At 45.6% G+C, this 25,631-nt stretch overlaps 1 protein-coding gene across 1 annotated transcript; it reads left to right on the top strand.

The window, feature by feature from the left end:
* LOC144605567 (ras-related protein Rab-21-like) lies at window positions 1–24,814 on the top strand. The gene is made up of 7 exons (XM_078420982.1): window positions 1–593; window positions 3,539–3,598; window positions 7,700–7,807; window positions 11,866–11,929; window positions 14,707–14,761; window positions 18,248–18,336; window positions 19,537–24,814. The coding sequence occupies exons 1-7, from the start codon at window positions 426–428 to the stop codon at window positions 19,668–19,670; spliced, it is 678 nt and encodes a 225-aa protein (XP_078277108.1). The 5' UTR covers window positions 1–425; the 3' UTR covers window positions 19,671–24,814.
* The last annotated feature ends 817 nt before the right edge of the window (window positions 24,815–25,631 follow it).

Here is a 25,631-nt window from a genome sequence, read left to right as displayed (position 1 = left end):
TGGTGCCAGCGTATTTATCATCCACTCTGGTGCACATCAGCTGATTTCTACCTGCATTTGGGAAGGAGAGCGCCATCTTAAACTGAAACTAGCTGGTGATCTGCCCCAGTAAAGCAGGGACCAGGGACTGTGCTGTGCAGGGCTGGGCAGGGCAGGGCAGGGCTGTGCTGTGCTGTGCTGGGCTGGGCTGGGCAGGGCTGGACTGTGCTGTGCTGGGCTGGGCAGGGCTGTGCTGTGCTGGACTGGGCTGGACTGGGCAGGGCTGGACTGTGCTGTGCTGGGCAGGGCTGGACTGGGCTGGGCTGGGCAGTGCTGTGCTGTGGCGGGCTGTGCTGGGCTGTGCTGGGCTGGACTGGGCAGGGCTGGGCTGGGCTGTGCTGGACTGGGCAGGGCTGGGCTGGGCTGTGCTGGGCGTTGAGGCTCTGATGAGATTGCTCCTCGCTGCCAGACTGTCTGTGGTCATGTCTGCAGCCGCTAGCAAGAGCTGCTGTTTCAAGGTGGTGTTGCTGGGGGAAGGCTGTGTGGGCAAGACCTCGCTGGCGCTGAGATATTGTGAGAACAGGTTCAGCGACCGGCACATCACCACCTTGCAGGTGAGTGCGGGCTCCCTGTCCGGCTCCGGCTCCCTGTCCGGCTCCGGCTCCCTGTCCGGCTCCGGCTCCCTGTCCGGCTCCGGCTCCCTGTCCGGCTCCGGCTCCCTGTCCGGCTCCGGCTCCCTGTCCGGCTCCGGCTCCCTGTCCGGCTCGATACACCGGCCAAATGGATACAGTGTCGCGCCACAGACACACATGTAACTAACTGACTGACTGGCAACACGCGTCTGGAGAAGGGTCTCGACCAGAAACCTCACCCATTCCTTCTCTCCTGAGATGCTGCCTGACCCGCTGAGATACTCCAGCATTTTGTGATGCCTTCGGGTAAATAACTGACTGGCAACTAACAGACTGGCAACTAACTGAGTGGCAACTAACTGAGTGGCAACTAACTGACTGGCAACTAACAGACTGGCAACTAACAGACTGGCAACTAACAGACTGGCAACTAACAGACTGGCAACTAACAGACTGGCAACTAACTGAGTGGCAACTAACTGACTGGCAACTAACAGACCGGTAACTAACTAACTGACTTTTACCTAACTGACTGGCAACTAACTGACTGGCAACTAACAGACTGGCAACTAACAGACTGGCAACTAACAGACTGGCAACTAACAGACTGGCAACTAACTGAGTGGCAACTAACTGAGTGGCAACTAACTGAGTGGCAACTAACTGACTGGTACCTAACTGACTGACTGGTACCTAACAGACTGGTGACTAACTGACTGGTGACTAACTGACTGGTGACTAACTGACTGGTGACTAACTGACTGGTGACTAACTGACTGGTGACTAACAGACTGGCGACTAACAGACTGGTAACTAACTAACTGACTTTTACCTAACTGCCTGGCGACTAACAGACTGCCGACTAACTGCCTGGTAACTAACTGCCTGGTAACTAACTGCCTGGTAACTAACTGCCTGGTAACTAACTGCCTGGTAACTAACTGACTCGTAACTAACGCGCCGCTCTTACACTAGTTTCACTGTCTGCATCACTCTTTATCCTCTACCCCACAGCCAACAACGGACCATTGTGGGCTCCGCATTTCCCCAATAATCGTTACTTTTTGCTTGTCTTTACAATTTGTTTATGTGTTCCTTCTATCTCTCTCGTTTCCCTTCTCCCCTGACTCTCATCCTGAAGGAGGGTCTCGACCCGAAATGTCACCCATACATGGAAAATAGGTGCAGGAGGAGGCCATTCGGCCCTTCGAGCCAGCACCCCCATTCATTGTGATTCATTCCTTTTCTCCAGAGATGCTGCCTGTCCTGTTGATTTGCTCCAGTATTATGTGTCTGTCTTTGGTGTAAACCAGCATCTGTAGTTCCTTCCTATTACGAGTAACAAACTGATTTGTAACTAACACACCACTGTTGTACTAGTGGCAGATGCTGGTCTACACCGAAGATAGACACACAATTTTGTGCATTTTTGTTCCTCTTGTTCAATTGTCTAGTTAGCAATTACTGATTTCACCCAGGGTTGTAGATTCACCATCGCCTGTGGTTCAGGTCTAGATGGAAATCCATATCTGATTTTCGCTCTGTTTGTAGTGATTGGCATGACACTTAAATAACGCAAATTGCTGGCATAGTTTCGAGAATAATGGATGGCATTGGCCCAACACAGCTCCTTAATTTAGTGCAGGTTCAGATTTCACTTTCCCTACTATCTTTCCCAAAGTGTTTAAAGCTATTTTCACATTTGTCCCGTTCATTAATTCCAACTCATTTTCATCTGCAACAAGTGTCCCCCTGGCCTCCCACTGCCTTCTGTGACGGGGAATTCCACAGATTCTGGGTGAAAAATGTTTTCCTTAGGAAAAGTTTTTCATGAGGAAAAACTTCTGTGGAATTCTCTGCCACAGAAGGCAGTGGAGGCCAATTCATTGGATAAAGCAGGAACGGGATACTGATTCCAGATGATCAGCCATGATCATTGTGAATGACGGTGCTGGCTCGAGGGGCCGAATGGCCTACTCCCGCACCTACTTTCTATGTTTCTAAGTCTCCTTCAGATCGCTCCACGAGTAAAGTTTTTTAGGTCATTGTTAATCAGTCTAAGCGATTGTTTTAGACACTATATTTTTGACTTGTTTTGTCTACATTCAGGACTCTAGGTAGTAATCTCTTTAATTTGTGTAGGCAGGAACTGCAGATGCTGGTTTACATCGAAGATAGACACAAAATGCTGGAGTAACTCAGCGGGACAGGCAGCCTCTCTGGAGGGAAGGAATGGGTGTTGTTTCGGGTCGAGACCCTTCTTCAGACCGCTCTGAAGAAGGGTCTCGACCCAAGACATCACCCATTCCTTCTCTCCAGAGATGTTGCCTGTCCCGTTGAGTTACTCCAACATTTTATGTCTAATCTCTATAATTTGCTTTGTAACCTGCAAATGCCAAGTCTTTGCACTGTGGCATTTAAAGTTCTAAGTGAGCAATGTTGTGGCAGGCAGCATCTCAGGAGAGAAGGAATGGGTGACGTTTCGGGTCGAGACCCTTCTTCAGAACGTCACCCATTCCTTCTCTCCCGAGATGCTGCCTGACCTGCTGAGTTACTCCAGCATTTTGTGAAATAAATACCTTCGATTTGTACCAGCATCTGCAGTTATTTTCTTACACAATGTTGTGGTAGCACTTTTAGTCAGCAGTAAATCATCCAGTCCAAAGATCTTCATTCAATTCCCGTATTATGCAGAATTTATTTTTTTCTAAATCAGTTTTTAGTTAAGTCCTGCATTATTTAGGGTTTTTACAGAAAATGCCGATCAGGCTGGATCAGTGAGGAAGGAAGCAGAGTTTCGAATTGATGTTTTGTTTAAAACACCCTGTTCCTGGAAAGCAGGCTTCAAATAAATCTCCCTTGACTGAATTGTGATCCTTTGAAGTGGTTTTGTAAATAGTCAAAATAATGCTGCTTTCTTATTTTAGGCGTCTTTTTTGACAAAGAAGTTGAATATCTGTGGGAAGAGAGTGAATCTTGCCATATGGGTGAGTATGTTACTACCACGTGATAATGATGAGACTTTATTGGCCAGCACTGCTCGAAGGGCCAAATGGCCTCCTCCTGCACCTATTTTCTATGTGTACCTATGTTGCTAGTTGCCGTAAAATTCTTTGCTTTGCACGCGATCCAGTAAAATCATACTTTCCACAAGGTGTAATGTAAATTGTCCCTGGTGTGTATAGGATTGCATTAGGGTGGACGTGGACTCGGTGGGCCGAAGGGCTCTTTCCACGCTGTATCTCTAAACTATAACAGTATAACAGTATAACAGAGCTTTATTTGTCGTTCGGTACCGAAATACCGAACGAAACTACATAGCAGTCATAGAAAAAAAACCCACAAGACACATGACCCCAACACAAACGTCCTTCACAGTGACTCCAAACACCCCCTCACTGTGATGGAGGCAACAAAACTTCCACTCTCTTCCCCACGCCCACGGACAGACAGCTCGTCCCCGACCGACCCGCACAGTCCCCGCAAGGGGTTGGAAGTCCCCCCGGCCGAATCGCACCGGGCGCTGAAATGTCTCGCGGCCGAGCCGGGCGATGAAAGGCCCCGCGACCAAGCCTTGCGCAGCTAAGTCCCGTGGCCGAGCCGCACCGGGCGATGTAAAGTCCCGCAGCCGAGCCGCACCGGGCACTGTTAAGTCCAGCGGCCGAGCCGCACCGGGCGATGTTAGGCCCCGCAGCCAAGCCTCACCCCGCGCCGTGAGGAAGAGAAAAGTTTCCCCCACCCCCCCCCCCCCGCCACCCCCCACCCACACCACCACCCCCCACACATACACAACCAAAAAAAAATACAAAAACCATCCCAACACCGACACACAACAAAAAAAAAAAAGGAAAAAAGACGAACAGACTGCTAGCGAGCCGCTGCCGTTAGGCGCCGCCACTAAACTAAACTCTGACCATCTCTGGTAACATCTCCATCTGCTGCCTGAACTGAAATGCATCTTCCCAATGGAAGATCATAATTCTCTGGGGCAGAATAACTGGCTTCCTCCTTGTGACCAGCCCAGATATAATGTGCATCCTTTACATAAAGGAGCGTGTAAGTGCTTGCTTGAGATCATGTGGTATTTGCGCAGTCCGGTTTGTAGATTTGATCTGCTGGTGTGTGTGTGCTGCAGCAAATGAGTGTCTCCTTTTACACAGCGTCTGGAGGAAGTCTGCTGGTGTCATTTCAATCTCGCCCAGATAAACGTTGCTTGCATATGTTCCTAAGTTCCAAGAGCGGAATTAGGCCATTCGGCCCATCAAGTCTACTCCGCCATTCAATCGCAGCTGATCTATCTCTCCCTCCTCACCCCGTTCTCCTGCCTTCGCCCCGTAATCCCTGACACTCGTACTAATCAAGAATCTTTGCCTTAAAAAAAAAATTCATTGACTTAGCCTTCACGGCAGTCTGTGGCAATGGATTCCACAGATTTCCCCACTCTGGAGTGGGGTCTTGCAGGTCATCTAAGCGGCTGGGAGCTGAAATTCCTAAATTCTGGAAGAGTGGTCAGACTTTTATTTCTGGGTGGCCTTGTTCAAATGATTAAGGATTTGGTAACTGAGGTTTAGTTTATTGTCATGTGTACTGAAGAACGGTGAAAAGCTTTTGTGCCTTGCTATCTATTCAGTGGAAAGACAATACGTGATTAGAATCAAGCTGTCCACAGTGTACAGAGATACATGATTAAAAGGAATAAAATTGCTTGGGGAAGTGGAATGGCGGGACTGTCATATGTTGAAAGACTGGAGCGACTAGGCTTGTATACACTGTAATTTAGAAGGATGAGAGGAGATCTTATCGAAATGTATAAGATTATTAAGGGGTTGGACACATTAGAGGTAGGAAACATGTTCCCAATGTTGGGGGAGTCCAGAACAAGGGGACACAGTTTAAGAATAAGGGGTAGGCCATTTAGAACGGAGGTGAGGAAAAACCTTTTCAGTCAGAGAGTTGTGAATCTGTGGAAACCTCTGCCTCAGAAGGCAGTGGAGGCCAATTCTCTGAATGCATTCAAGAGAGAGCAAGATAGAGCTCTTAAGGATAGCGGAGTCAGGGGGTATGGGGAGAGGGCAGGAACGGGGTACTGATTGAGAATGATCAGCCATGATCACATTGAATGGCGGTGCAGGCTCGAAGGGCCGAATGGCCTACTCCTGCACCTATTGTCTATTGCCTAAAATCCGATTAAAGATAGAGGGTCTCCAATGACATAGATGGTAGGTCAGGACCGCTCTCTAGTTGGTGATAGGACGGTTTAGTTGCCTGATAACAGCCGGGAAGAAACTGTCCCTGAATCTGGAGGTGTGCGTTTTCACGCTTCTGTACCTCTCCCCTGATGGGCGAGGGGAGAAGAGGGAGTGGCCGGGGTGAGACTGGCTCTTGGTTATGCTGCTGGCCTTGCCGAGGGAGCGTGAAGTGGAGAAGGAATCGATGGAAGGGAGGTCGGTTTGCGTGATGGTCTGGGCTGCGTCCACAGTTATCTGGAATTTTTTGAGGACTTGGGAGGGGGGAGGTGTTCCCAAACCATGCTGTGGTGCGTGTGTAGAAGTTGGTGAGGGATGTTGGTCAGGGACGTGCCGAACTTCATAAGTCTACTTGGGAAGTCGAGGTGTTAATAATAATAATAATAATGTATTTTATTTATATAGCGCTTTTCATATACTCAAAGACGCTTTACAGAGATTTAGAGAACATAGGGAAATTAATAAATAGATAAATAAGTAAATAAATAAACGAACAGAGAAAGGAGACAGAAGGTGAGGTGACCTTCAGTGGTTGAAGGCAGTACTGAACAGGTGAGACTTCAGCGATGTTTTGAATGTGGTGAGTGTGGAGGAGTCTCTAACGGTTTGGGGTAGTGAGTTCCATAGGGTGGGAGCAGCGATGGAGAAAGCCCTGTCCCCCCAGGATCTGAGTTTGGTCCGGATGTGGGGGGATAGGAGATTGGCAGCAGCAGAGCGGAGGGTGCAGGTGGGAGTGTGCCTGTGGAGGAGGTCGGTCAGGTAGGATGGGGCCAGGTTATGGAGGGCTTTGTAGGTTATGAGGAGGATTTTGTACTGGATTCTCTGGGGGATGGGGAGCCAGTGGAGTTTATAAAGGACGGGGGTGATATGGTCACGGATCGGGGTGTGGGTGAGTAGACGGGCAGCGGAGTTTTGAATGTATTGAAGTTTACTGATGATTTTTGAGGGTGCGCCATAGAGGAGGCTGTTGCAGTAGTCCAGACGGGAGGTGATGAAGGCGTGGATGAGGGTTTCTGCAGCTGTGGAGGAGAGGGATGGACGGAGACGGGCAATGTTTTTGAGGTGGAAGAAGGCTGTCTTTGTGATGTGTTTGATGTGTTTGTCGAAGGAGAGGGTTTGATCAAGGATGATTCCAAGATTCCGGATGTGAGGGGAGGTGGATACTGGGAGACCATCAATGTTGAGGATGAAGTTTTGGGTGGATTTAGTGTCCTTTCTTGTTCGTTACATCAATATGGGCGGTCCAGGAGAAGTCATTGGTGAAATTTACTCCTAGGAAGTTGAGGTTTTCAACCGTCTCTACTTCGACACCATCAATGCCAACTGGCATGTGTGGACCACCTTGCTTCCTGAAGTCAGCCACCATCTCCTTTGTCTTGCTGACACGGAGAGAAAGGTTGTTGCCTCGACACCAGGTCACCAGTTTCTCGATCTCCTTCCCTGTACTCTTTGTCTCATCATTATTTGAAATCCAGCCCACAATGGTGGGGTGTCGTCTGCGAATTTGTAAATAGGTGCAGGAGGAGGCCATTCGGCCCTTCGATTTGTACATGGCTGCACAGTCGTGCGTGTAAAAGGAGCCAGAGGTTATGGGGAAAGCAGGAGAATGGGGTTAGAAGAGAGAGGTAAATCAGCCATGATTGAATGGCAGACTTGATGGGCTGAATGGCCTAATTCTTCTCCTATCCCTTGTGACCTCATGGGGCTGAGAACGCATCCTTGCGGAGCGCCAGGGGAGGGTTATCTAAGGGGACGATTTGTCCCCTGATCCATATCTTCTCGCTGGTTTGTTGGAGTTCCCCACAGCGGTATTTGTACGTGACACCTCTTCCTCCCTCTCAGGACACGGCTGGACAAGAACGCTTCCATGCTTTGGGTCCCATCTACTACCGAGACTCTAACGGTGCCATCTTGGTGTATGACATCACCGATGAAGACTCATTTCTGAAGGCAAGTTCCTATGATTATTCATTTTAACTAGTTGTACCAACATGTGGTGACTTAAGAATCAACCCTGGTTGGGCGTGCACTCTCTCACGGGGAGATCTTTAAACTTGCGAATACTTCCTCTAGTTCAGTTTGGGTTGGTGTTTAGTTTGGAGACACAGCACGGAAACAGGCCCTTCGGCCCACCGAGTCCGCACGTTAACGACCAGCGATCCCCGCACATTAACGACCAGCGATTTAACGACCAACGATCCCCGCACGTTAACGACCAGCGATCCCCGCACGTTAACGACCAGCCATCCCGGCACGTTAACGACCAGCGATCCCCGCACGTTAACAACCAGCCGTCCCCGCACGTTAACGACCAGCCATCCCCGCACGTTAACGACCAGCGATCCCCGCACATTAACGGCCAGCGATTTAACGACCAACGATCCCCGCACGTTAACGACCAGCGATCCCCGCACGTTAACGACCAGCCATCCCCGCACGTTAACGACCAGCCATCCCCGCACGTTAACGACCAGCCATCCCCGCACGTTATCGACCAGCGATCCCCGCACGTTAACAACCAGCCATCCCTGCACGTTAACGACCAGCGATCCCCGCACATTAACGATCAGCGATCCCCGCACGTTAACGACCAGCCATCCCCGCACGTTAACGGCCAGCGATCCCCGCACACTAACACTATCCTCCACACGCTTGGAACAAATTTTACATTTATACCAAGCCAATTAACCTACAGACCTGTACGTCTTTGGAGGGTTCGATGTCTGATATCTATACTATCTATGTCTGATTATATAGAGTGTTACAGCTTGGAAACAGGCCCTGTGGGCCAACCTGCCCACACCAACCATCATGTCCCATCTAACTGGTTCCACTTGTCTGCGTTCGGCCCATATCCCTCCAAACCTGTCCTATCCATGTACCTGTCTGACTGTTTCTTAAATGTTGCGATAACCACTGCCTCAACTACCTGCTCTGGCAGTTCATTCCGTACACCCACCACCCTTTGTGTGAAAAAGTTACCCCTCAGATTCCTGTCAAATATTTTCCCCTTCACCATAAACCTATATCCTCTGGTTTGCGATTTCCCCTACTCTGGGCAAGAGACTCTGTGCGTCTATCCAATGTATTCCTTCCGTGATTGTTACACACCTCCGTCAGGTCACCCCTCATCCTTCTGCGCTCCAAGGAATAGAGTTCCAGCCTGCCCAACCTGGGTATGAACAGTCCCTGAATCTAGAGGTGTGCGTTTTCACACTTCTGTACCTCTTGCCTGGTGGGAGAGAGGAGAAGAGGGAGTGACTAGGATGAGACTTGTCCGTCCTTGATTATACTGGTGGTCTTGCCGAGGCAGCGTGACTTGATTTTTAAAGTCACTTGGATTAATCACTTGATCTTTTAAAATGTGTTTTTCTTTGCAGCTTAGCTTTTTTGACAATTACAAATGGAATTCATGATATCGCAGTCTTGCAGCCAGCAGTTGAATGAGTTTGCTAATCCACCAGATTGACAATTGTTATCGGGAACCACAGGATTTTTAAATTTGTAAATGACCAGAGGCTGTTCCTGCTTCTGAGGGAATGCTTCATTAACGAGAAGATCTTTGGAATGTAGAACTATCTAGCTCAATAGTCCTTTATTGTCATGTGTACCCGGTAGAGTTGCTGCCTTACAGCGAATGCAGCGCCGGAGACTCAGGTTCGATCCTGACTACGAGCGCCGTCTGTACGGAGTTTGTACGTTCTCCCCGTGACCTGCGTGGGTTTTCTCCGAGATCTTCGGTTACCTCCCACACTCCACAGGTTTGTAGGTTAATTGACTGGGTAAATGTAAAAATTGTCCCTAGTGTGTGTAGGATAGTGTTAATGTGCGGAGATCGCTGGGCGGCGCGGACCCGGTGGGCCGAAGGGCCTGTTTCCGCGCTGTATCTCTAAATCTAAAAGATACAATGAAATTTGATTTACCACACAGTCACACCAAAAAGAGCAGCAAGACACAATACTACATGAAGATTAAACTTCGCCAGCTGCCGCAGCGGCGTGTGAGAACCCCCAGGGCACACGGCATTAGCGGAGACCCACTGCCATCAGTTCAGTGTCCGGGCCACACACACGCTCCTTCACCATGATGTGACCAGAGTTGCACGACCGCCGTCCGCACTCGCACCAGGCTCCAGGGCGCTGCCACGGCGCGATGGTCCCGCAAACACCGAGACCACCGCACGCACGGCAATCCCTCCGCGTCCCCACTAGCGCAGGCAGCACGTCCATCTTGCTTTCGGTGACCTCGCACTTCTCACTGTGACCTTTACCCCCTTTCCTCCTTTTCTCCCGCGGTCGGGGCAATTGAAACATCCACGGTCGGGGCGATCGAAACATCCGCCATCAGGGCGATCGAAGCTCCCGCGGCTGGAGCTCCCGAAGCCGGTCCCTAACAAAGGGACCGTCAGCTCCACAATGTTAGGCCGCAGTGCGGACGGAGATATGATCGGGAAAAAGTCGCATCTCCTTCGGGGGAAGAGATTTTTTTTTTTTAAGTTCCCCCACCCTCCCACATAATAGAAAAACTGAAAATCAACTAAAACATACAAATAAAACAGACTAACAACAACAAAGAGAGGGACTATACAGGCTGTTGGCGAGGCTGCCTCTCACGGCACAGCAACTACATGTAGTTCACAGGAATAACATGGGTGCATCTAAGAAGTAGTTAAATTAAAATACACAGGACAAAGAAAAATGAGCCTGGCTTTTAGACTTTTGAGATACAGCATGGAAGCAGGCACTTTGGGTCTGTTTTCATGCTGTATCTCAAAGTCTAAAAGCAAAAACGTTGAGATAATGGTCTGAAGAAGGGTCTCGACCCGAAATGTCACCCATTCCTTCTCTCCTGAGATGCTGCCTGACCTGCTGAGTTACTCCAGCATTTTGTGAATAAATACCTGAGATAATGTTTGTGTGTTTGCTCAATCAGTAACCATTGCAACTGGTTCTTCTCCTAATACCAAATTTTTTTTATTTTAAATTTCACGCCAACCACAAATTATCTAAATATACAGATAGAAAACAAGCGTTACCTGACCACACTGGCACTACTCTACACACTAGGGACAGTTTTATCGAAGCCTGTAAACTTGTACGTCATTGGAGTGTGGGAGGAAACCAGAGCACCCAGAGAAAACCCGCGCAGTCGCAGGGAGAACGTACAAACTCCGTACAGACAGCACCCGCAGTTGGGATCGAACCCGGGTCTCTGGCGCTGTGAGGCAGCGACTCTACTGCTGCGCCACCGTGCCGCCCCATAAGAGGTGGTTCTGGTGGGAGGTAGATTGTGAGGAGCACACATGCTAGCAGAGACTATTTAGGTTTATTTAGTTTATCGTCAGGTGTACCGAGGTACAGTGAAAAGATCTTTACATCGACGAAACCAAACGCAGGCTCGGCGATCGTTCCGCTCAACACCTTCGCTAAGTCCGCCTTAACCAACCTGATCTCCCGGTGGCTGAGCACTTCAACTCCCCCTCCCATTCCCAGTTTGACCTTTCTGTCATGGGCCTCCTCCAGTGCCATAGTGAGGCCGACCGGAAATTGGAGGAACAGCACCTGATATTTCGCCTGGGCAGCTTGCAGCCCAGTGGTATGAACATTGACCTCTCCAACTTTAGATAGTTCCTCTGTCCCTCTCTTCCCCTCCCCCTTCCCAGTTCTCCCTCTATCTTCCTGTCTCCACCAATATCCTTCCTTTGTCCCGCCCCCCTGACATCAGTCTGAAGAAAGGGTCTCGACCCGAAACATCACCTATTCCTTCATTCCTGAGATGCTGCCTGACCTGCTGAGTTACTCCAGCATTTTGTGAAATAAATACCTTCGATTTGTACCAGCATCTGCAGCTATTTTCTTACGGTACAGTGAAAAGATAATCTGTTTCGGTCGTGAATTCTTTGGTCGACTTTAATCCTTTCCTTCTCTTGTCCAGTTTGTCTGGACCGTAGCTGTTTGCTGTGAAAATTCACAGGTGAATTTTATTTATTTATTTTTTAACCCCTTCAGGTAAAGAACTGGGTGAAAGAGCTACGGAAGATGCTTGGCAGTGAAATATGTCTGTGCATTGTGGGTACGTGACTTTTATTTCACTTGTCCTCCTTCCATTAAAGAGGTGTCTATATCATTATTCCTGGACTCTCATCTACAGAGTTCTCCATTTCCCATCCATTTAGAATCATTGTGAAAGATGCTTTTCTAGCAAAAAATAGACACCATTCTTGGGCACATGGGCATTTCCTGGCAAGCTGCCTTCATTCAAGAGGTAACAGCCTTTGTTAAATTGCCAGAGTTTACATGGTGCTCGATCTAAAGTTAGTAAGTTTAGTTTATTGGACAATAGGTGCAGGAGTAGGCCATTCGGCCCTTCGAGCCAGCACCGCCATTCAATGTGATCATGGCTGATCATTCTCAATCAGTACCCCGTTCCTGCCTTCTCCCCATACCCCCTGACTCCGCTATGTTAAGAGCTCTATCTAGCTCTCTCGTGAATGCATTCAGAGAATACCGAGGTACAGTTTGCGTGCTAACCAGACAGTGCAAACACTGTACACGATTACAATCAAGCCATCCAGTGTACAGATACAGGATAAATGGAGCGACATAGAGTGCAAGATAAAGTCCAGTAAAGCCCAATTAAAGATAGTCCATGGGTCTCCAGTGGGGTAGATGGTAGCTCAGGACCGCTCTCTGGTTGATAGGGTGGTTCAGTTGCTTGACAACAGGTGGGACGAACCGGCCATAAGGAATAGGAGTAGAATTAGGCCATTCGGCCCATCAAGTCTAGTCTGCCATTCAGTCACGGCTGATCTACCACTCCCTCCTATCCCCATTCTCCTGCCTTCTCCCCATACCCCCTGACCTGTCCTGGTGCCCTGCAATTGCTGTCATTATTATAATCAGAATCAGAGAGTGGTGGTTTATCTGTGGGGTTTGATAAACAATTTGATTGAAATATATATATATATATATATATATATATATATACGCATACACACATATACACACATATACACACACATACACACACAGACACAGATACACACACATACACACACACACACACACACACACACACACACACACACATATATACATATATATATACACACACACACATATATATATATACATATATCAAATTGTTTATCAAACCCCACAGATAAACCACCACTTTCTGATTCTTCTGATTCTGATTATAACAATGACAGCAATTGCAGACGGGATAGCCGTGATATATATATATATATATATTCTGATCAGCCAAAACATTATGACCACTGACAGGCGAAGTTTGTACCATTGATTATCTTGTTACAATGGCACCTGTCAAAGGGTGGGATTTACTAGGCAGCAAGTGAACTGTCAGTTCTTGAAGTTGACTTGTTGGATGCAGGCGAAATGGGAAGGAGTAAAGACCTGAGCGACTTTGACAAGGGCCAAATTGTTATGGCCAGACGACTGGGTCAGAGCATCTCTGAAACGGCAAGGCTTGTGGGGTGCTCCCGGTCAGCAGTGGTGAGTACCGACCGACAGTGGTCCGAGGAGGGACAAACCACAAACTGGCGACAGACAGGGTGTTGGGCGCCCAAGGCTCATCGATGAGCGAGGGCAACGAAGGCTATCCCGTCTGGTCCGAACGGACAGAAGAGTCCCGAGACACAGAAAATGTTAATGGTGGTCAAGGGAGGAATGTGTCACAATACACAGTGTATCGCACCCTGCTGCGTATGGGGCTGCACACGGAGGACCAACAGCATGTTAGGCAGGTGGTCATAATGTTTTGGCTCATCAGGTCATAATGTTTTGGCTCATCAGGTCATAATGTTTTGGCTGATCGATGTGTGTGTGTGTGTGTGTGTGTGTGTGTGTATATATCGAATAAATAAAATATATATAAAACTTTTTTTGTTTATTATACTGCTTACAGAGTACTATGTTTACATCTTCTGTTGTGCTGCTGCATGTAAGAATTTCATATACCTGGGACATATGACAACACTTGGCTCGTGGAGAGAGAGTCCTTCCCAGCGACAGCTAATACTTCTGTCGACAAGGTCACACGCAATTTACTCGTAAATAACCTTAATGGCACAGTGGTGCAGCAAGGTTGGCTTTTAATGCCACTGCACCCCAAGAGTTATGACTTTGGCCGTTAACACCTCTTTACAATCACATTTTCAAATAATAAAGAGCTGGCATTGCCCTCCATCCATCGAGTTTTTGGTGCAGCTGTCAGTGGTCGTGGAGACCACAGATCTAACATTGTAAAGTCAGTCCAAGTCCGTGGATATTTTTTACGGCAGAGATAGACAAAGTCTTGATTAGAACGGGTGTCAAGGGTTAGAGTCATAGTTTAATACAGTGCGGAAACAGGCCATTCGGCCCGACTCGCCCATACCGGCCAACAATGTCCCAGTTACCCTAGTCCTACTTGCCTGCGCTTGGTCCATATCCCTCCAAACCTGTCCTGTCCATGTACCTGTCTAACTGTTAAACGGTGGGATAGTCCCAGCCTCAAGCACCTCCTCTGGCTGCTTGTTCCATACACTCACCACCCTCTGTGTAAATAAATTTACCCCTCAGATTCCCCTTCACCATGAACCTATGTCCTCTGGTCCTCGAGTCCCCTACTCTGGGTAAAAGACTCTGTGCACCTACCCGATCTATTCCTCTCATGATTTTGTATACCTCTATAAGGTTATGGGGAGAAGGCAGGAACATGGGATTAGGAGGCAGAGATCAGCCATGGTTGAATGGGGCGGAGTGGGCTTGATGGGCCGAATGGCCTAATTCGACCCCTCCAATAGCTTACGAATTTGTAACGGTTTTGCTTTGTTGCACTTGCAGGAAATAAAACTGACCTGGAGAAGGATCGTCATGTGTTACTTGAAGAAGCAGAGATGTATGTATTGGCACAGAACAGAACCTTCTGGTGGCGTTAGTAAATTAGTGAATGGTGTGTGGGGAGGAAGAGGGCAGTGATTTGCTCTTGCACGGAACCTGGAACTAATTGCTTTGGCGTGGTTTGGAGATCCAGCATGGAAACGGGCCCTTCAGGCCACCAAGCCCACCCACGCCGACCATCCATCACCCGTTCAGACTAGTTCTATGTTATCCCACTTTTTCCATCCACCCCCTACACACGCAAGTTGCAAGGCCAATTAACCTACAGACCTGCACGTCTTTGGGATGTGGGAGGAAACTCAAACAGGTCACAGGAGGAACGTGCAGACTCCACACAGACAGCACCCGAGATCGGGATCGAACCCGGGTCTCTGGCACTGTGAGGCAGCGGTTCTACCTGCTGCGCCACTCTGTACCTCTACCTCACCATATCTACTCCTATGACAATAAACACAACTTGACAATTGATTGTAGGAGGGGCAAATTCTCAATGGATGCCTATACAGATACAGATATAGGTAGAGGCCATTTGTCCCATTAGGTTAATGCTGTCCCCTAGCAGAGGAATCTCATACCCATTCCTTTATTTCACGGTAATCTAACAAATTATTCTCTTTAGTGGCCAACTAACACACCAGGGACAATTTACAAATTTCACCGCAGCCAACTGACATACAAACCTGTACGTCTTTGGAGCGTGGGAGGAAACCGAAAATCTTGGAGAAAACCCGCTGGGTCACGGGGAGAACGTACAAACTCTGCACAGACAGCACCCGTAGTCGGGATCGAACCTGGGTCTCTGGCGCCGCGAGGCAGTAACTCTACCCCCGCGCCACAGTCTGTCCTTGTATTTGGCTGATTTCCCGAGGGAGTGTAGAGATATTTAATTAATATCTCTAGAACCTCTGGAAAACGACTCCGGACTGTCAAAGCAGCCACAGCCAGACATAAAAACAGCTTTTTTCCCACGAGTGATAGCTCCACTCAATAACCAAAGTCTGTAGTCTCGTTTTTGCTCTGGTTTATTTTCACCCACATGTTTAGACCGTAATGTTGTATCCTTATTGTTTTGATGTGTTTATGCTTAATTCTTAATTGTTAACTGTATGTTTGTGTTGTCAATTGTGAGCAGAGCACCAAGGCACATTCCTTGTATATGCACATACTTGGCCAATAAACTTATTCATTCATTCATTAAATATATTTGTTAAATGAATGAATAAAAGCTGGAAATCAAATGATGTTCAATGTAGCTTTAAAAAAACAAAAATTTGCCTGCATGGGTGAGATGGCATCGGTGACCGATTGGGAGAAGGGGAGATGCAACGTGACCTGGGTGTCATGGTACACCAGTCATTGAAAGCAAGCATGCAGGTGCAGCAGGCAGTGAAGAAAGCGAATGGTATGTTGGCATTCATAGCAAGAGGATTTGAATTTAGGAGCAGGGAGGTTCTGCTGCAGTTGTACAGGGCCTTGGTGAGACCGCACCTGGAGTATTGTGTGCAGTTTTGGTCTCCTAACCTGAGGAAAGACGTTCTTGCCTTAGAGGGAGTACAGAGAAGATTCACCAGATTGATCCCTGGGATGGCGGGACTTTCATATGAGGAAAGACTGGATAGACTGGGCTTGTACTCGCTGGAATTTAGAAGACTGAGGGGGGATCTTATAGAAACATATAAAATTCTTAAGGGATTGGAGAGGCTAGATGCGGGAAGATTGTTCCCGATGTTGGGGGAGGCCAGAACCAGGGGTCACAGCTTAAGGATAAGGGGGAAGTCTTTTAGGACCGAGATGAGAAAACATTTCTTCACACAGAGAGTGGCGAGTCTGTGGAATTCTCTGCCACAGAAGGTAGTTGAGGCCAGTTCATTGGCTATATTTAAGAGGGAGTTAGATGTGGCCCTTTTCGCTAAAGGGATCAGGGGGTATGGAGAGAAGGCAGGTACAGGCTACTGAGCTGGATGATCAGCCATGATCATATTGAATGGCGGTACAGGCTCGAAGGGCCGAATGGCCTACTCCTGCACCTATTTTCTATGTTTCTATGTTTCTAGAACCATAAAGCTAACCTTTATACACACTGTCTTCAGTGTCATGGATTCACCACCCACAGGGAGGTGTAGAGGGTCTGGTTTGTGTGGCGGACTGGGCCGGTTTAACAATAAGGGGTAGGCCATTTAGAACGGAGATGAGGAAAAACTTTTTCAGTCAGAGAGTTGTGAATCTGTGGAATTCTCTGCCTCAGAAGGCAGTGGAGGCCAATTATCATCATATCATATCATATATATACATTCTCTGAATGCATTCAAGAGAGAGCTAGATAGAGCTCTTAAGGATAGCGGAGTCAGGGGGTACAGGGAGAAGGCAGGAACGGGGTACTGATTGAGAATGATCAGCCATGATCACATTGAATGGCGGTGCTGGCTCGAAGGGCCGAATGGCCTCCTCCTGCACCTATTGTCTATTGTTACCCCTATTTCAGATGTAGGATTCACTCAGGGCTGAGTTACTAAATAACACGTGCAAGGCGTTTGATATTATGCATCAGCTGTTAAGCCAAAAACAATGTTTCTGTAGAACATATTGGGTGGCACAGCTGATGGAGCTGCTGCCGCGTAGAGCCAGACACCTGGGTTCGATCCCGACCTCCGGTGCTGTTTGCATGGAGTTTGCGTGTTCTCCCTGCGACCATGCGGGTTTCCTCCAGGTGCTCTGGTCTCCTCCCACACCCCAAAAGACGAGTGAATTTGTAAGTCGATTGGCCTCTGCAAACTTGTCCCCTAGTGTGAAGGCAGTGGATGAGAAAGTGGGATAACATGGAACTAGTGTGAATGGTCAGTGTGGACTCTGGGTTGAAGGTCCTGTTTCCATGCTGTATCTTTAAACTAAACATTGTGAATTGCTTTGAAGTGGTACGTGCAAGTTATTCCCAGTGCTTCACAATAGACAATAGGTGCAGGAGGAGGCCATTCGGCCCTTCGAGCCAGCACCGCCATTCAATGTGATCATGGCTGATCATTCTCAATCAGTACCCCGTTCCAGCCCTCTCCCCACACCCCCTGACTCCGCTATCCTTAAGAGCTCTATCTGGCTCTCTCTTGAATGCATCCAGAGAATTGGCCTCCACTGCCTTCTGAGGCAGAGAATTCCACAGATTCACAACTCTGACTGAAAAAGTTTTTCCTCATCTCAGTTCTAAATGGCCTACCCCTTATTCTTAAACTGTGGCCCCTTGTTCTGGACTCCCCCAACATTGGGAACATGTTTCCTGCCTCTAACGTGTCCAACCCCATAATAATCTTATACGTTTCACAATCTTTATGTTGCACGCATTTGGGGGATCCACTTCTAGTTGGAGGCACTGCCTGATCTGAAGAGTTACTCCAGCACTCTGTCTTATTTTGTAAACCAGCGCCTGTAGTTTCTTGTAGCTATTACCTTGGGTCTTCTGACTGTTGTCATCATTTTCTTTCTCTCCCCACAGGTATGCAGCATCAGTAGGAGCAAAACACTTCCACACCTCAGCCAAAATCAACAAAGGGATTGAGGAACTCTTTCTTGATATCTGCAAAAGTGAGTCTTCTCCAAACCCTGTGTCTTTTCAGGGACAACATCTGTTGAAAGAGGAATGGTTAACACACAACATGGAACATTAAAGGACAGCAACAGGCCCATCGGCCCACAGTGTGATGGGCTAAACAAGTTAAACTAATTATGTCTCACTGCACGTAATCCATATCCCTCCACTCCCTGCCTATCCATACATAACATTTGAGGTTTAGTTCAGAGATACAACGCGGAAGCAGGCCCTTCGGCCCACCGAGTCTGCACCGACCAGCGCTGTCCGCACATTAACACATTAACACTACCCTACACACACACTAGGGATAATTTACACTTAAACTAAGCCATTTAACCTACAAACCCGCACGTTTTTGGAGTGTGGGAGGAAACCGAAGATCTCGGAGAAAACCCACGCAGTCACGGGGAGAACGTGCAAACTCCGTACAGACAGCGGTCGGGATCGAACCCGGGTCTCTTTGACGCTGCAAGCGCTGTAAGGCAGCAACTCTACCGCTGTGCCACCATGCTGCTCTGAAACCTTTCAAGACCGAGAAAGTAGGAGACTGGTTCATGTAGGTAGCGGTGAAGGTGGGGAGGGAAATGGGTGGAACAAAGTTTCTGATGGGATGAAATTCTGTGTGGCTACTGAGCAGAGGATAGATTCATTGTGTGTGTGTGTGTGTTGCTGATGTCTTTAATGTTGTATGGTCTGACTTACAGGGACATGCCCAACAGGTGAGAATATATCGATGAAAGTATAAGGAAGAGAGGAATGGCAGGAAAATGAACAGTCCTTGTATAAACAGAATTACCGTTGCTGGTCCGTGACTATTTGTAGGTTAATTTGGGTTCGGTAAAATTTGCAAATTGTCCCTAGTGTGTAGGATAGTACTAGTGTGCGGGGTGATCGCTGGTCGGCGCGGACTCAGTGGGCCGAAGGACCTATTTCCGCGTTGTATCTCTAACTTCTAACAACATCAAAAACAAATTGACTTGTTGCTGTCTGTTGAACTGTGCAAATATTGATCTCTCATTTTCTCCTGTGAAGGAGATGCAAAGATAATTGGATGTAGTGTTTTGGAACATCCCGAGATTATGGAAAGTGCAATTTTTTTTTTTTTAAGTTCCTTGCCCTGATTGCTCCCCCAGCCCCCTCTTAAGTGAGATGATTGTAACTTCTGAATTTCTAAAATGCTTTTCTTTCTCCAGACATGCTTGAAGTTGCCGAGGCAGAAGAAGCAGCAAGAGGTAGTGATTCCACTCGAACGAGCAGTGCAAGGCGAGGAATACAAATTATTGATGACGAGCCAGAGCCATTAAGCAGTGGAAGCTGCTGCTCTTAAACCAAATCTGGCCAGAGGGTAGAGAATGAGACTGCAGTGAATTGTGGAGCACTGGACATGAGACTCTCATTTAACAATAGTGACAGAATTAACCAACTGATGGGAGATGGCAGTTAAGATGCTACAGGTGTGTCCATGCTGGGCTGTTGATGATGAAAGAATATCTATTGCTTTACGTGGCTACAATTATTTATACAAGAAGTTCTGGTCGAAAGATTACTTCTGCAGGACTTCAAAGGAAAAAAAAACAGTGGCTGTTTTAGGAATGGGGTCAAATGATGGAAGAAACAAGATGTGTAGCCAGTGCATGTTGAGGATGTATGAACGGTATGATAGCCTACCTAGACAGCAGGTCAGAAGATTACATCTTGTCTGTGTGTGGTGTGATATTCCAACAGAGATGGATGGGGCTTTAATTCAATATATAATCCTTCAACTGATTATCCTTGACAAGGATTGCAGGCAACACATGCTGGGTGTTCTTGATGATTTGTGGTGCTTCTCAACTAATTATGCTGAGCCAGCTTTTATATGATCCACCCAAACAGAAGCTGGTGAGACAAGTTGGCTAGCTCAATGGATGCTTTGTCGACATGGTGGTTGCTGCACTTGAACGGCAACTCGCCTGCACACTTGAGAGCTTGTTTTTTCAATTGCACTTTAATTTATTGCACTTCTATATGTGTAGCCCTTTGGACAGGGTTGCTTCTTGAGTCAGTGCCATTAAGTTTGACTGTTTCTTTGGTGTTAAAATATCTTGCACTGTTTTATAAGAGGTACATGCACCATTAACCACAATATATAGCATTGACTTAATTTAACAAGTGTTGTAAAAGTTCTGTTTAGATTTCCCCATCTTTCATAAAGTAGAATTCCAAATAGCAGGCCTAGTCTCTAGATATGTTCAGAATACCCTATATTATTTTAAGTTAGCAAAAAAATCTCCATTCCAATTATTAAACACATTACTGCAAAAATACATTGGACACTACAGTGATTCTTGTAACTTAAAGGCCATGTTAGGGCATACAGGATCAACAAAAAAAAAAATTTGGACAATGTAACCAAAGTTGTACTGATATTTTCTATATTTGTTTAATGTATTTATTGGCCCATTATGTGCAGTGATAAAATGACAAGTTCTTTGCTGTGTATCTTGAACTATAATTTTGGCCATGTTTATTCAAAATGGAAATCTCACTTGAAACCTCAGGCATTTTTTTTATTGTTATTGGGCTAATTCTTTGTCTAAATTTCTCCTGTCACATTAAAATAAAATGATTAGCTTTTAAATTCCACTCTGGCGCTCACTTGTGTTAATGTCTCTTTGCCATAAACCTGGTGGAATGCAAAGCTTGTTTAAGGCAGAGGTAGATAAGATTCTTGATTAGTACGAGTGTCAGGGGTTAAGGGGAGAATATCCTCCATGTGCAGCTTGGCAGATAAAACAGTCTTGGACTTGAACAGCTTGTCCAATTGTCCAAGTTTAATCTGACTTTACAACTTTTATGGCAATGGTAGATTAAAGAGCAGTTAACTCCTTTTTGAGAGAGTGCACCAGGGAAAATTAACTAAATTGATGCAGCTTCTCAAATCCATAATTGGTTTCTTATCAGACTTTTTATCTCTGCAGATTTTGCTAAGCAGGTGGTACACCTGTGCTTCATTGCTGGGCATTGGTATGAACTACTTTTGGTTAATTCACTGAAACGCTTGCAGTATTTCAAACTTTGCACTACATTTAATGAGAGATGACTGTAACAGCTTGGGATGAATTGCAGTCTATTCCAGACCTTTAAGTGCAAAGAGCAGCTAAAAGTATCTTAGTCATGTGTAATTGCAAATGGCAGAATGGCTTGGCCTTGGGAAGATACTAAATAGATTAATTAATCTAGTGTAAGTACCAGTTAAAAATATTAATTGCTTTGAATAGCATTTCTATTGCTTTTTTTTTTTACAAAGGTTTGCACCAAAAATGGTTAAGGCACTTGTGATTAATTTGTAATTAAAGTGGTGCAGGCAACAGCACTTGATGATTTAGACTTGCTCTGAAAATTCATGGCCAACATTAGTGCTGAGCAACTTGAGTTATCAACAAAGGATAACATGGCTGCTTTGTCTTTGATAATGGAGCAAGCTAGAGCTTATTGCACAAGATCAAAGGACCATCAACCCTCTTAACTTTGAGTAATGTGTTTAAAAAAAAAAAAATAATCCTTCTACTTGAACATTTTATAAACAGACTAGATCCAAGTGGACCCAAACCCCTCCTGCATTGGTGCAGCACCCTCTCCCCCCCCCCCCCCCAACCCCCTTACCCCATCCCTCTCAACCCCCTTATCCTCCCTCCTCCCCCCATCCAGTGTCAGAATACCCATTTTTTACTCAAGTAGAATACTCAAAACTTTGGCTTTAAAATATAATATACAATCTTGGTATGATACTCATTTTCACTGGCATGTAGTCTGACCCCTGTTGGGACTAACACTCTCAATCTGGAAGGAGAAAAGAGTAAATCTCTAAACTACCTCGACAACTACATTTTAAAATGGATGCTCTGTAAATTCAGGGAGAAGTGCTCCTGGGTATGTTAAATTGTAATTAAATTCTTCAGGAAACTAATTTTCTATAATATTTTTAGTGTAATTTGTCTTACTGCAATGCACAGAGATCGATTGCCTGAAATAGGCTCCAGTTGTAAATGGCTATCCTTCACCAAGAGCTCCCATAACCCAATGGTAATATTTGATGCAAGTTGTTGTAACCACGCCCTATATTTCACACACAATGTAGTCTAAAATCTGAACCAGTATTGAAGAGAAAATACTAGCGCATTTGAGTGTAAGAGTTAATGAAGAGCATGCATAACAGGTTCTGTGATCACTTGCCTCAACCATTCTATGACAATTCATTGAACCTAATTTGCTCTTTATAGATCCCACCTATCAATCTTCTAATGTGCAACAATGAAGAGAGGTGGGAGGGGGAAAAGGACACAGTAACTCAGCAGATCGGGCTGCATCCCCAGAGAACCAGGGATAGCAGAGTCTGTCTGACCCATTAAGTTACTCCAGCACTTTGTGTCCTTCTTTTGTAAACCAGTATCTGCAGTTCATTTTTCTACAATGTATATCTCAAATTACTTTCAAATTTGGCATTGCTAAGCAACAAGGTGGGGAGGCAAATCAATCCACATCACCCGGTGGTGCAGTTAAGTATAATTAAATAGATGAGATTTTACAAAATGGTGGAATGATGTCAAACGTGTCTATCTTTTGAGGAAAGAACTATACTACTCGTATGGATTATTCAAAATATGACTCCAATCTTGCAAGCTTTTTGAAATGAATAAGTGAACTGTTCAAGGTTGATTGAGTAAATAGCACCTGTATTTTGAATTTAAAATGTTTAATATTGAATGCTTTGAGTACATTTTTCCTCGAGCAATATTAGTTTGTGCAAAGATGTAGTGAATATCTGGATTGGACTTTCTGCCAATCCTCTCTCTGTTACAATGAGCTATTTTCAATATTCAAATGTCCATGAAATTTAAGGAAAGCGAGGAGGAATTTGTGGGTCATGTTACTGTTCAGGATAAAGATGGAGCAGAACAGCTATTTGAGCACACCAAACTGGCAGCTCCCTTGTTACATGGATGGCCATTTTGTCCCTTAGTCAATGCCACTTCCCCAGTTTAATTGGCTCAACTTTTCCCTCCACTCTCCCATGGTCAGAGGGTCCCACCACCCTCGTACACAGTAGTTTATAATGGTCCACCCATCACAACAACTTTGGAATGCAGGAGGCATTTAACCTTGTAGTCACGTTGACTGCATGGCAGTGAAGACCATTAAATGTTGAGGTTTTGTGCCATTGATGTGATGGTTATTGTTCTGGAAGCATGAGGTAGGCCACAAAGTGGATTTTTTTTTCTTTGCAACTGTGCTTTAACTTGTGAGAGCAGTAGTTGGCAATGTGGTCAATTCCTACCACTTTGAAGATTGTACAATGTGGGTTAATCATTTAGTTTGCACTAAGGGAGTGAATCAAATGTGACCTTAATGGGTTGATTAATCATGCAAGGAATGTTAAGGAGGAAAGCTTTCAATATTGAGCCGCGTGGCTCGTGCCAGCATCCATTTACCCCAACTTTCAACTATTCTTCACTAACAAAAGCATTATACTGTGGAGAATGTTTTGACATTTTTTTCCATCTTACTAAAACCACACCAAACAGCTGGGTATGTCATCAATATTAGAGCAAACAAGAGTAATGCCATGGTGATTACTCTTGTCTAGGTGATCATGGCCTATTGTAACACCACATGCTTCAGTCAGTCAGACAGTGTGGAAACAGGCCCTTTGGCCCAACTTGCTCATGCCCCCCAACACAAGCTGCACCTGCCTCTGTTTGTCTCATATCCTTCTAATCCTATCCATGTACCTGTCCAAGTGTCTTTTAAACGTTCCAATGGTAAATAATAAACTTTGGTTAGGTGATTAAAATGCCATTTCCTTAACTCTTGCAGCAGAAAATAGTATCTCTTTTCATATTAGACCAACTCGCAGTCCAGCAATTATTAACATAAATGAGTCTTCAATTACTAAAATGATATGGTTTTATTAGCTGAACCATGTACACAGTACTTTTACTCTACAGCTAAATTGAGATTCATGCTAACAAACCAAATGCCGTATATAAAAAATTATAAATCTGTAACCTATATACAAAAACAAGTTGCACTCATTTTAATGCACTGGTTGAAATATTTATAACCTGCATGACATTTATAGTATCTTCAACAATTAAAATGTTCTACCTGATATACAAGCCCTTAAGACTGAGTTTCAGTATTACCCAGTCACTGTAAAGTTGATGGATGCAAGGATAAAATGGCAATAGCTGGCTGGATAGATTTTATTTTCCTACGTATGTGTGGAAAGTATTGCTTTAAGGATCGGAAACTCAAATTTGTCCTCTAATGTACTTTACGCCTGCATGCACTTAGAATTTAAAAGTGGAGATTTGCAAGACCGTTAGAATCCAATGTGAAATTGTAAATACTATTTCCCTTGCCATTCTGCTCTTGGTTGAGTGGTGTGATAGTTGTATTTGGTAGTTGTTTCTCACCACTTTAGTTTTGTGGGGAAATGTTTACAATAAACTGAATCAATTACCCGAAGTTAAGTATCCATTTCACTGAGACTTGCCCTGAACTAGATATGAAATCTGATCCATGCCTAAAAGATTTATCTGCCTCAGAGGTGATATCTTCTATTCTGAACAAATAGAACAAATCCTTCCCAGGTTAGATTTTAAGTCCTATCTTAACACCATATCCTTCCTCTCTACCAAGAAACCAATCCAAGTCCAATTTATGTAATAAAGGGTCAGGATCAAGTGCTGCATCAATATCATTGAGTGTTTTTGAAATTTCACAGCCATCCTTGATTCCCTATGAGCTGTATTTTGATCCATGCTAAGACGATAGCAACCAAATATGATTATAGTCAGTAAAATGATGCAGCTTGAGTGTTACTTGGATCCAAATCTTAGAAGCAAAAGTTGCATATTTTAACATGGCATAAAAGCCTCAGAATTAAATGACTTCTCTTTTGAACTTGCATATAGTTCTGAGATGGTAAAATTATGCAATTCTTGAAAAAGGAATTACATACGTCGAAGCCAAATACTGCTTTCTGAAGAGACAGTACACCATTTTGTTTGTATTTAAATAATGGGATGTAACTTGCATGTCAAAAATAGTTTAACAGAACCATTTCAGCAACAGTAACTGGTACACCATGGCCACAGTGGAACTTTATTAGGAATGAACCTGTTTTCCTTCCTCTCAAGAGACTACCTAGAAGAATGCAAGCTCATTGGCAACAGCCTACATTTTAATAAACATGCTAGTTTCACTCTTGCAGTGTTGCAAGACAATGGAAGCTGGCATGCAA

The sequence above is a fragment of the Rhinoraja longicauda genome, chromosome 24, assembly GCF_053455715.1.
Source record: "Rhinoraja longicauda isolate Sanriku21f chromosome 24, sRhiLon1.1, whole genome shotgun sequence".
Taxonomy (NCBI): Eukaryota; Metazoa; Chordata; class Chondrichthyes; order Rajiformes; family Arhynchobatidae; genus Rhinoraja; species Rhinoraja longicauda.
This window is presented reverse-complemented; position numbering and strand designations above follow the sequence as displayed.

What these genes read in the sequence shown, in the direction of transcription:
- LOC144605567 (XM_078420982.1), top strand. Translation starts at nt 426, where the DNA reads ATGAGATTGCTCCTCGCTGCCAGACTGTCTGTGGTCATGTCTGCAGCC. An exon ending in GGCACATCACCACCTTGCAG is followed by an intron (nt 594 to 3,538) that starts GTGAGTGCGGGC and finishes TTCTTATTTTAG; the next exon opens with GCGTCTTTTTTGACAAAGAA. An exon ending in CTTTCTTGATATCTGCAAAA is followed by an intron (nt 18,337 to 19,536) that starts GTGAGTCTTCTC and finishes TTCTTTCTCCAG; the next exon opens with ACATGCTTGAAGTTGCCGAG.